At 37.8% G+C, this 13,197-nt stretch overlaps 1 protein-coding gene across 1 annotated transcript; it reads left to right on the forward strand.

Annotated features, from left to right (window-relative positions):
• Positions 1 to 524: 524 nt before the first annotated feature.
• Positions 525 to 1,830, forward strand: LOC129780112 (putative nuclease HARBI1). The gene is made up of 3 exons (XM_055788061.1): positions 525 to 1,312; positions 1,371 to 1,515; positions 1,571 to 1,830. Exons 1-3 carry the CDS (start codon positions 809 to 811, stop codon positions 1,828 to 1,830), a joined length of 909 nt encoding a protein of 302 aa, XP_055644036.1. The 5' UTR covers positions 525 to 808.
• Positions 1,831 to 13,197: the final 11,367 nt, after the last annotated feature.

The raw sequence follows: 13,197 nt of genomic DNA on the forward strand, positions 1-13,197 counted from the left end.
TTTTATTCCAAATGTGTTCAAATTACATGAAACGTCCAGATCTACTGTCATCCCGAAAAAAAAATTAGCCAAAAAAAACTAATACGATGCAAAACGTATGGATTATGGTGCCAATGAAAATGGGCATCTCGATTTTTCAAACGGAATTTTCTGCGGAATGTTGATTTGAGCGATAAAATACTCTATGCGAAATATTAGCTCAATCGGACTTCATTCAATACACTCAGAGAAATCCATGGTAGAAAACTACCGAATTGCTTCGTTAGTGCAAACATTAGTAGAATGTACATATTCACCCCTATTCTGCATTCCGTCAGATTTGCATTTCGTTCGAAACTGCGATCTCGAACGAGTTATAATTTTGCTTTCCCTATTTCGAACGTATTGCTCATTTCGATCGAATTATTTCAAACTGTTCGAAAGAATTTCGAACTGTTTTGTACGACATAATTAGCATTGGAGAAGATTACCCTTTCGTTTGATACTTACTTTTATTATTTGTATCACCAAAATCATACAAAAGAATCGATTTTCATATATGTTTTCCTCACAAATACCAAACGTCAAAACTCAATGTCGTCGAATGGCAAAATAAGCAAAATAAACCTAAAAGACAGTTGTGCCGGGTGCTGAAATTTAAATTTATTTGAATTGTTCTTCGGTGTGAATAGAAAATAAGTGAGAAAATAAATTAGCCAAATGGATTCCGCCTTATTGTCGGTATTGGCAGTGTATGAAGAAATCGGAATACTTCGTTATAATCGACGGAATCTGCGCACATCCGGTAATTTAATGGAGCTTTCAGACGATGCGTAAGTTAAATTTATTTGTCTCTGAATTTCTTAGATTTTTTATTATCGATTTTCCTCTACTATGCAGATTCATTAAAAGCTTTCGTTTGAAAGAGGCATTCCGATACGTTTTGGGGGAAATTGAACACGATTTTTCCAACACAAAGAAAAGTGGCATTCATGTTAAGGAAAAGCTGGCGGCGTGTTTGAGATTTTTCGCTGAGGGAAACTACCAGCTTGGAGCGGGAAAAGATTTCCATATTGCGATGGCACAGTCCACTTTTTCTAAGGTGTTATCTGAAATGCTGAACATACTGGAGCGAAGATTATGTTCTAAGTGGATATCATTGGAAATGTCGGAAAATGAACAGCGACGTGCCAAGCTTTATTTCTATGAGAAATCTGGAATTCCAGGAATAATCATGTGTGTTGATGGAACACATATAAAAATAATCCCCCCTAATCAGAATCGAAATTTATTTTATAATCGAAAGGGGTTCTACAGTCTGAACGTTCTCATTGTAAGTACAGCATGCATTAAATTCAAAAATTGTATTTAATTTTTTTTTGGCATTATAGGTTTGTGACGATCAGCAGAGGATCCGTTTCGTTGATCCTAGCTTTCACGGATCTAATCACGATGCCCATATATGGCGAATAAGCCCTGTACGAACGTATTTCGAGCAGATGCATCGAAACGGCGGAACACAAACTAAAATACTGGGTAAACAAAATTGTTTAAATTTCCTAGATGTGCATGATAAAATTGTTTCCCACAGGTGATGCAGGCTACCCATCGGAATCATGGCTGGTAACGCCATTCAGAGCTCCGGAAGAAGGCAGTTTGGAAAGCGATTTCAACCAGAGGCATGCTTTAGGTCGAGGCATAGTCGAACGAACAATCGGTGTTCTTAAAAATCGTTTTAGATGTTTACTTGGAGCGCGACAACTGCATTATACTCCTACAAAATGTGCTCAAATTGTGAATGTGTGCTGTGCACTTCATAATATATGTTTGGAATACGGATGCTCTCAGTAGGGGGCATATTTTGATGAGTCATATCAATAAATTTTTATTCTCTCCAATACTAGCAACTATCATCTATTTTTACTTTTTGTATGCGATAAATAAAATAATACGATTTGGTGATCTAATGTCTAAATCTTGTGTTTATTTTTATAATGCAATATTTGAATTTTTTTAACCTCCAGCTTCTCTCGAGCGATTTTTTCCATTTCGCGGTTATGTCGATTTTGTTCTTTCAACATTTCTTTGAGACCAGTATCTATTGAGTTGATTGCTTTGGCGAATTGGCGTTGGTAATGTACCATATCATTGAGGTTTTTGTTTGAGGTACCCAACAGCGATTCCATTTCCGAGTGAAATTTCTTTTGTTGTTCAATTTGTATTTGAACTAAATTGAGGACAGATAGCCTAGGTCTCTTTGGTTGGGAGCATTGAGGAATAGCCGTATCATTCGCATCGTCGGACTCGTCAATTGAATCGCATCGTACATCTGCATTAACGTCGTTGTTTTTTCCCTTAGGTGTTTCTTGTGAAGAACAACCTGGTATTCCTTCTACGGTTTCCAACAGTCCAGTTAGCTGAACCGCTTGCTCCTCTAGCTCAGACAAATGTATCGTTCTGTTGGGTCCTCCTCCAGTTGCCCTTTGCTCTCTTTTGTTGTGAGAGAGTTTGCGCTTCAACGCTGACTTATAATCCGCCCACACCTGCCGGACATTAAAAGTGAAATACATATGTATTATTTCGGAATAGTTTCAGTAAATACCTTTTTCCATCCAGACCCGTCACGGATGGGTGGTCCCAAACTGTTTAATTCAGCAGCACAATCGTTCCAAAATGGTCCGGAGTTACCACGTATAAATCCTTTTGCGATGTCGGGGTTCTTCTCCAAAAGCTGCACCAGCCGCTCAAACTGTTTCTTTGTTGTTGTTATGTTTTTGGTTTTATCCCTGTGAATAGAAATTTGATTAAAAAATCAATTAAAAGCAACCGATGTAAAACTTTACTTACATTTTTTTAGCAATCCGCAGTAAAAAAATATCGGGAGAAATTCGACTGCAAACCACCACTCGAACGAAATAATCAAAGGGTTTGACATTCGAGTAGCGTCGAACGAAAGATGTTATACAATTCAAACGGAATACAGAATGAAATTTTTCAAGTCGTTCGAAATATTTCGAATCGTTCGGAATACAGAATCGGGGTGATTTTCTGTACATATTACCAACCGTATGTCAATTCTCCTCGTAGGATATACCAATAGTTAGTGCGGTAGAAAACAGCTATAGATTGGTAGCATTTACCAAAAATAATTCGTTATATTGTGTTGGAGAAAAAGAAATGACGTATATTGTCAATATATGGCAACACTTAAACATATCTTGTGTTGTACTTATCGCATCGGGTCATACTATACGGCTATTTAAAGCCGATAATCTGTGCTACAAGTGTCGTTTTGACAGTGTTGTGATTGTCCTTTTCAGTCTCAAGTTATAGCGCGACAAAGATGGATTCCATCAAGCAAGAATATTTTACGTTTTTACTACCTGCGAGGTAAAACTGCAACGAAGGCGGCCGAAAAAAATCGTGTGGTATGTGAATCCGATACTGTAACGATTCGCACAGGACAGCGTTGGTTTGATCGATTTCGTTCTGGTGTAGTGGCTGTCGAAGATACACCACGTACTGATGATGACCCGCTAGAAGCTACGGGAGCTCGGATGGGATGTCCTATTGCACACACCGTATAGTCCGGACCTGGCTCCAAGTGATTATCATCTCTTCCGGTCCATGCAAACCGCTCTTGGTGATACTAAGTTGGCCTCAAAAGAGGCTTGCAAAAACTAGCTGTCTGAGGTTTTTGCAAATAAGGAGGGGGGGGGGGGATAATTAAGTTTGAATAATTTTAAGTATGTTAAATAAAGCGTCAAATTTCGATCAGAAATACGACATTTCTTTTTTCCAAACCCTATCTTTACTAACTACACTGCGTTTCACAACTATAGAACCACTAATTTTTTCTGAATTTTCAGAGATATATAAGAAGTCGGTTGAATTGAAGTATATAGTTTAGAATACAATAACTATATTCATTTAAAAGATTGGCCATTTCAACTTTATAGTTGTGTTCAGGCGCGAAACATTCAAAAAACTAAAATTCCAGTTTTTCATAACTATAGAACCAGATGGAAAAACTCTCACTCCTTTACAAAATTAACGTCAAATTTAACATTAATTACGATCATTTTATAATTCGTAGGTCATCTTCAGTTCTCAATCAGTTCAAATAACCCATTTGGGGTGGTTACGTCCAAGCTGCGCCATGTTGTAGTGTGTATCTCCTACTACGCAAAGGATACTGCTTGTTTAAGCTCTTCAAAAGACTCATACTGCCTGTAAGCTGCATCTATTATTCGTCCGATCACTCCTCATAAGTTCCTGACAGGGTTTTGATTTGGTAAACAAGCTGAATCTGTCCATAATCTGAAGCCCCTATTCATTAAACCATGCCATGACCTTCCAGATTTCATCAATTTATGCCAAATTATTATCAAATTGTTTTTGATGCAAAAACAGAAGTAAATGATTCTGAAGTATTTCGTTGCACTTCTGACTGTTCATTCGTGTTGATGGTAACCTATCTAAACCAGGCCTTTTTGAGAAAATTCTCCCCAAACCATCAAACTGCCGCCAGCAAAGTTACGAGTTGAAAAATTAAATGACACATCTCGTAAATCCTTCCAGTATGAAGAAGTTCTATTCAAATTGATTTTTGACGTAGAACTACGTCTTTCATTAAGGGTGTCAAATCAGAAAACAGGTCACGTTTTTATGAAATATAGTTAGCGTTAATAACTATTTTTGCCGCGAACGGATTTTGGCGATTTACATACTAAACGAATCGGAAATTCCGTAAGATTTGTTTAATATGCCATACAATAGAATCCCCTGGTTAGTAAATGGTTAAAATTCTTGAAAACTTTAAGTGTTTCTATTTTCCCATACTTCCATGTTCTGTCCAGATGAGTGCTTTCCCGAACAGAGATGTCAATAACGAGCAACTTATCGACGACCAACGGAGGGGAAATCGTAGGATTTAAAGTCTCCGTGAACAAAGGAAAAGAAGAAGAATGAAGGGGAATACTTACCTAGAGTATAAACAGTGGATCTCGCTGAGGCAAACTTTCATTCGGCATCGGACTGTTGAGTAATCCAGTTCATTTTGCTTTCGCTGCGCTTCGATCTAAGATTGGACCCCACCAGTGGTAATCCAACTTGGATATCGTCGTTTGATTTTTCGGTTCGTTTTTCGCGTTATTCGTATCGTGTGTTCTTCTTTCCGCGTCATAAATTGGACGCTTCGCGTAGTATGCGATGAGCAAGAAGAAGAGGAAGGCAGGCTCGAGCCCTGCAGAAAACGAACGCATTGCCAGGGGCAATAAAATTTCGAGGTAAGCGTCATCTAATGATGCACGCGGTGTTGGTGCAGTAAAAAGCGCTCGCACTGAACCGAGTCTTCGCAAATGTGACACAGCACCGAACAACAGCGTAATAGGCGATTTCGGCGCGTCGGTCAAAAATGTAAACGCCCAGGCAGCAACCAAAATAAAGCTCCCCCGCTGGTGGTGAAGGCGGTCGCTCTTGACAAACTCATCAGCGAATTCGCATCGATGGGTGTTCCGGCAGAGTTCATTCAGTGGCAGAGTTCCGGCAGAGTATTCAGTCTTTTTCCAAGCAGTTAACATTGTTTGTTTTCCATCATCATAAGGGTTTCGTTGGTGCCTTTGAGAATGCAACAATGCATTAAACTGACTTTATGGCGAAGCAGGCGTTAAGGTTGTGCGCCAAAAAATTATTTGGGGAATACCAAGCATCTTGAATGTCTTACTGGAATGTTTTTTGGGTTCGCGTGCCAGTCGCAAAACTGTCTTTGAGAATGCATCAATGCATTAAACTGACGTTATGGCAAAGCAGACGTTAAGGTTGTGCACCAAAAAATTATTTGGGAATACCAAGCATCTTGAATGTCTTACTGGAATGTTATAAGTTATTTGGGTTCGCGTGCCAGTCGCAAAACTGCCTTCAACTAGGACTGCATTTGCGCTAATATTGATCATAATGAAGCATTGCTACTGTTTTCGAGGTTGTTATTAACAAAAAGAGTTTATTTCTCTTGTTTAGTCATCAAGAAAGTAAATGTTCTGGAATTTTGTATGTGATAAGGTTTCGCTTACCAGAAGCAAAACTTCCTCCACTAAGGGTGACAGCTGCGCTTCTCTCGAGCACGAGAAAGTAATGCAACTCTTTTCGAGGCCAGTAATATTAACAGAAGCGTTTCTTTTGAGAATAGCGCAAATTGATTGTAGCCGTGGGCTGGCCGATTTTCTACAAGCGTGCAGCTTAAGCGCCACTCCCGAAGGAGACTGCCCGCCAAGATTAAAGTTGCCCGGTTGAGACTCCCTTTTAGGGCGAGTTCAAGTACACTACTTCCGTAATGAAAGTACGGATCGCTCCAGCCAGGCCACGGAATTCTAACCAAAACAAGACTTTCAATTAAACCCCCATCAAACAGATTTAAACCTCAAAGAATTCAGTAGACTCCACTCATGCCTGAATAACGCTCATCATGGGCCAGACCGCTACCCGTCCAGAGAAAGCGCAAACAATGGAAAATCTCATTCGCCACAGACAGAACGAAACGATCACGACACAATTCATAATATGCAACATAAAAATGCATTCACGTTATCAAAGCTTCCTTCCTTGCTAGCATTCGACATCAACATATATTTGCGTAAAGTACCAAGTTCATTGAACAAGTAACATATAATTTATTCGAATTCACATTTGTTTCCTAACTCCTGCTATCCTATTCCTTTCCATTTGAATTCTAGTTTGAAAGCTTTCTAAGGTAAGTGTGTGCTTATTCGAGCTTTTGTTACCCCGGGGTCTTTTATTTATCTATTGAGCGCATTGTATGGCGACGTCGACAATGACGCTCGGCAATTGCAGTTCACCTTTTAATGGTTAACTCGGACGCGAACTTTCCTCGCCGTCCGTTTCATCCCGACTTAGGGCAATATATAAAAAACTCCGTGACGTCCTCACCGGACGTCACCCACCGCACAAAAAAAAAGCTTGGAACGGACTCACCAGCTATTGGTTCAAATTTGTTGGCTGCTGCTGATGACCGGCTCTACGGGTGATTTTGCTGTTCGTGCTGCGGATGTTGAATACGAGCTCTTTGAGCGGCGAAATATATTGGCATATAAAGCGGCTTTTCCGAATTGCCTGCGGGAGAACGGGTAACTGTGCAAGTGGAAATTAGCACTGTGATCGATGATTTTTGTAATGTCTATATCACCTGTAACTCGAACACACACACGCACAACACGCTACCTTTGGTTTACTACTTCACAGTTTTACTATGACCTAACGAAAAGAAAACTATTAACAACATGAACGTAACTTATGCTGCTTTAAATTTAAACTACCTTTGGAATTAGTGAAACGAGCACGCGCACTTCCACTATTTTCTGCAGTCACGAACAAAGTGAGCAAGCTTAGAAATCCTCAGATCAGGGAAAGTGGAGTCAAACGTACTTACAGGAAGTACGTCATTTCCCAAATCTCGTCGGCTGTCCTCGGAAATCTGAGGATTGTCATTGGCCGAATCATTCTGGTTTCGAAAAACCATCTTCCAGCCTTCCCTCTCCCCTTCCATACAACGCAGCATCCCTGAACCTTGTCTCGCGGAAATCTCTCCCGGACTCTCTCCCGAACTAAAACTAGTACGCTTTACGCTGTATAATGATCAGCTCAGCCCATTCGCGTCGTTGTCTACCTTAGGGCAAATACATATTAGAGTATGTTTTGCCCTAAAAGTGATTTATAGTACTGACCGCTACATGATGAGAAATGTTTATATTGCTAGTAGTTTCAAGCCACCAATGTGTGGCTCTGTATGCATGCTATGGTGAACGCTTGTTTACGCTTAGTTTGTACGAACGATATCTAGAGGTGCGATTCCTTTGAGGCAATACTAAATAACATGTAGCATGATATTTGATACTTGCAAGTGGTGTCATTGTTGTTGTTTACATGCGGTGCCAAAGATATATTGATGTAGTTATGAGCTAAGTGGTGCGGACTCAATCCACTTCATTCTCAAGCAAATTCATGCATGTTTTCAAGCGATTTCTTGCAATAAATTCTCAGACCACCAGAGATGCCAGATTTACAAATATGTTTGTAAATTTACAGACATATCTGTAAAACATTCATCACATCTATTCATCACATCAAAAATATTTGACTCACCATATGACATTTTTCCATAGTTTTAATACAGAAAAGTTATTATATTTAGTATATATCAATACACATGACGTTAGACCAGCGATTCTCAACCTGCGGCCCGGCAGTCCTTCTGGTTGGCCCATCTGGTGTGTATGAAGTTTGGAACTCACATACACATAAGTACTTTTGCCTTGACATCATTGCAGACGAAAGAGAGGATACGGTTATTCACAATTAATGAAAAATTGCATTCTCTGCAGGTAAGGAAAAATCTTGAACGAAAATTGTCTCTGATAATTATTTTCTGTTCTAGCTAAGACTGTTTTGCTGAAATGCAAGGAGATTTATTGAAAAATAGTGAAGTTAGGGTCAGGACTATGTCTTCTAAGTATTTAAACAACATCGAATAAAAATTTTCATTCTATTTTCAACAACTTACATTTGCTTTCGGGTCTGCTTATGACGAAATATGGGTTACTGTTCGATATTGTTACGACAGACATGGTTCATGGCCGTGTGGTGATCTAAAACTTGTATAGCCTTGCATGGCGGATGGAAAATATACACTGCATTTTTTTATAAATTTCATCAACGACAAGACCGCAAGCCTTGGTGGATGTCCAATGTATCAACGGAGAAATACTGTTTTTTATAAAAATTAACAACGCGTATGTATGTGTATGTATGTGTATGTATCTATGTGTAGATCGTTGAAACATTTAAACACACTTACAGCACATAAGTTATTAAGTGGTCCGAAAAATCATTTTTTCCACTTTTTCCCAAAAATGACAAATGAAAATTAATAACTTTTGAATCACTGAATCGATTTAGATGATCGACATATAAAATTGACCTAGCCTTTTATTAAAAAATATTTAACTTGCGAAAAAAATAATTATATTTTAGTAATTATTGATTGTAGTCGTTTTTTATTTTTTTATGACTTTGGACTAGAGGGCGCTATATTTTTTTATATTTTTTCTTGAAAGCTGAGGATTTTTTACACAACATATCTCGATATCAGGGTTGCTATTTTTTCGTTTTTTAGATATGATTTTTAAAAAAAAATCATTTTTCCCCATTTGCCCAAAAATAACTTCCTGCCAAAAATCATAACATTTGAACTACTGAACCGATTTAGATGATCGATATATTAAATTGAAGCCAATAAGCAAAATTCACACTTGCGGGAAGATTGGATTCTAGTAGCATAGGTCTAGTTTAGTCACATATGAATATTGATCGAAGACTTAAAACATGTTAAATTTACAAAATTCTAACTTAAAAACTATAATTATAGCATCTCTGATATAGAGATATGTTAGGTAAATAATGCTCAGCTTTCCATAAAAAATATAAAAAAATATAGCGCTCCTATCTTTAACCGAGAAAACTATGAAAAACTAACTCAATCAATAATTACAAAAACAAAATTCAATTTTTTCGCTAAAGTAATATTTTTTCAAAGAAAAATAACTCGTAAGCTTCAATTTGATATGTCGATGATATTAATCGGTCCAATAGTTCGAAAGTTATGACTTTTTGTAGTGGGAAAAATGGGGAAAAATTGTTTTTCGAACCATCGATTAGTTTTGAAAAATAATATTTCAAAAACGAAAAAAATAGCATCTCTGATATCGAGATATTTTATGTAAAAAATTCTCAGCTTTCAATCCATATTAAAAATAGGATCCATATTATATGCAAGTTAAATATTTCTCAATTAAAGCTCATTGGCTTAAATTTGATATGTCGATCATCTAAATCGGTTGAGTGGTTCGAAAGTTATAATTTTTGAAAAAAGTCATTTTGGGAAAAAGTGGAAAAAAATGATTTTTGGGATCACCCTAAAATGGAAATGGGCACCCTAATGACAAATTTAAAAAAATACGAGTTTAACGTTTTGCGATAAAGAACAAAATTACCACTTTTGACGAAGATCTGAGAACCACTATATTAGTTTGGCATGGAATGGCTGTATATATATACAGAATACAATCTTACGTGCATCGTACAAAGTATTAATGAATATGTGAAAATTAACGTTAAAAGACATTTCTATAGATCTGCACACTTTTACAGACTTTTCCACATTTTTAACAGACATTCACATGTTTTTACAGACTTTTTTAAAAATCATCTGGCAGCTCTTCCTTCCACTTTTTATCGAATATTTCCAAATCGCAGGAGTAAACATTTACGTGACTCTGACTTTGTTTGTTTTTATTACGTTCGGAAAAACGTTATGACAAAGAGAGGGGACATTAAAAATGCGTTGCTCAGTGAAAGGCTGAGATGCTAATTCAGAGATGCAATGGTTAATTAAACAATTGACGGAAAAATGTAGTTCGTTCATTTTATAATTTTACTTATTTTTACCCTTGACAACAATACCTCTTTTATAGTGTTGATTATCATAAGAAAAATAACACTCCTGATCGTTGGATCTCTTTTGACATTTCAATTGGATCTTTTTTGACAGCCGTTTTGATTCAGTCCGCACTACCTAGGTTATGAGATATGGAATAATGGTGCTGGTGCAACATGTATATAATCGACTGTAGCCGAGTCTATGTCAATTTCGAAAAAAGGCCACCCGAATAGCCTTCGAGGTAAATTTTCAATGCATTGACATGAAAAAAATTGCGACATACGATTGTTTTGCGAGGGCAAGAATGAATCATCAATCAATTATCGTCAACTGATTCTACAATGAAAAAATCATTTCAGAGATTTTTCTACTAAGCAGTTGTTTCTAAAATTTCACAGCATTATAGAATAATATCCGAAGGTATAAACAAGCGACTTATATAAAATAACAGCGCAGTTCTACGTCAACAATGCGGTCGTATCTTGGACACAACCTCCTATAATTTTTTTTCATCAGAAAAGTGCTCCTGATATAGTGAAACTCCTGGGATTGGCTTCCACATTAGTTTTTGGACCCGCAGCTTTGAAAATTGAATTTTTATGTCTTGAGGAGAATTTTCTAAAAAAGGCCTGGTTTAGATAGCTTGCCATGAACACGAATGAACAGTTAGAAGTGCAACGAAGTACTTCAGAATCATTTACTTCTGTTTTTGCATCGAAAACAATGTGATAATTGGGTAATTTGGCATCAATTCATAAAATCCGGGAGGTTATGGGATGGTTCAATGAATAGGGGTTTCAGATTCTGGATTGGTCAGCTCCTTATGAGGAGTGATCGGACGAATAATAGATGCAGCTTACAGGCAGTATGAGTCATTTGAAGAGCTTAAACAAGCAGTATCCTTTGCGTAGTACGAGATACACACTACAAAATGGTGCAACTTGGTCGAAACCACTCCGAATGGCTTACTTAAACTGATTGAGAACTAAATATGACCTACGAATTAGAAACTTGTTGTACTTCATGTGAAATTTACGTTAATTTTGTAAAGGAATGAGAGTTTTTCCATCTGGTTCTATAGTTATGAAACACTGGAATTTTAGTTTTTTGAATGTTTCGCGCCTGAACACAACAATAATGTTGAAATGGCCAGTTTTTTTGTATGAAGGAAGTTATTGTATTCTACACTATATACCTCAATTCAACCGACTTCTCTAATTATCTCTGGAAACTCAGAGAAAATTAGTGGTTTTATAGTTGTGAAACGCAGTGTACTTCTCTCAGTATAGTGTCAAAGACGTAAAAATTTGATTTTTTTGGAAACCGAAAAATTATCAAAGGGAGGAAAATTAAAATTAAAAATCGACTTTTTAGACACAAAAATGACCGAGTGCCAAAAAGTTAATTTTTGACAAAAATTTTTTTCGAGATTACAGTAAATTTCGACGTTTTATGCAATTTGAAGACATTTGGTCCCTCCCGAACTTTGACGGCTGAGTAACACTAGTAAATGAAGTCTGATTGAGCTGATATTTCACATATGGTGGTTTTCCGTGGGAATCAACATTTTTAAGGTAGTCCCGTTCGAAAATTCGAAGGTAATTTTTTCCCATACACACATTGGCACTCTACTGCCATTGTATTGTAGAGTGATATAATGAATAAAGAATGAAAAAATGACAAAAATATAATGAAAATTAAATCCGCAAATGATTTCAAAACTACCAAAAAAGTAGCACATTGACAAGTTTGTCATCAATTGAGAGTCTTTAACCATTTATTGTTTATTATAATTAAAAACATAAACACAACGTTGAACCCACGCTGCACCTAGCAGCGGTAGTAGATACCGCCGTTTGCCGCACTGTCTACATAGACTCCCCCCGACCGGCTCCCCATATGACCGTAGTAAACATCACATCAACTCGAGCCGACATAGGCACGGTAAATACAGTGACCGCGCGTCACACATCGTCCCGGGATGACGACAGATCTCGGAGCGTTGGTGTGTTGTTTTGGTGCTACTGATCTCCTCAATGAACGCGCGCACTGTTTGCTATCGGCGGCAGCATGGCAGCTTTGCGCCGCGATTAGTCTCCACTATGATCGCGATCTAGTCGCATGGTTTAGTAGCGTCGCGTAAGTCGGTTCCGATGGGTACATTTGCACTTTGGGGTGGGAAGCAAAACAAGGAAGTGCTGTGGAATATGGGGTTCCAACAGATGATGGTGGTGCTGTACTGGATGGATGGCGGAGAAACGCCGCGATTCTCAGCTTGAGTTAGTCACTTAATCCATTAGTGCGGAATGTACGTGACGTGATCTAATTAGTTTATTATAATTGATGAAGTGAAGCGGATGATACGATGGTGATTATGTGCTTTTCAACCCGCGGGTGTGTATTTTGGGTTGGCCTCGCGTCCATGGCCGTTTCGATGGGAGGTGGCGAATTAACCATCGAACGGTTGAAGTGTTCGTCAGGTCCATTGGATCGTATGTGTTGTTTATAAACTTGCTAAATGGTATTGATTTGTGCTAGAGATGGTGAACGAAAGGTGTTTATTGATTACTTAACTTGTCACTAGTGTTCGCTTGTGCTGATTTGGAGAAACAGATGCGATAGAAGTGAAATAAAGATGTGTGTAGGTTACACTTACGAAAAACTTTGGATTCCTTCAACGAATTATTGTAGAGTTTTTTTTTGTAATC

Source organism: Toxorhynchites rutilus, chromosome 3 (genome assembly GCF_029784135.1).
Source record: "Toxorhynchites rutilus septentrionalis strain SRP chromosome 3, ASM2978413v1, whole genome shotgun sequence".
In the NCBI taxonomy this organism is placed as follows: domain Eukaryota; kingdom Metazoa; phylum Arthropoda; class Insecta; order Diptera; family Culicidae; genus Toxorhynchites; species Toxorhynchites rutilus.

Coding starts and splice junctions, on each gene's coding strand:
- LOC129780112 (XM_055788061.1), top strand. CDS start 809: ATGCGTAAGTTAAATTTATTTGTCTCTGAATTTCTTAGATTTTTTATT. Junction 1,313..1,370: donor ACAGTCTGAACGTTCTCATT/GTAAGTACAGCA, acceptor TTGGCATTATAG/GTTTGTGACGATCAGCAGAG. Junction 1,516..1,570: donor AACACAAACTAAAATACTGG/GTAAACAAAATT, acceptor TGTTTCCCACAG/GTGATGCAGGCTACCCATCG.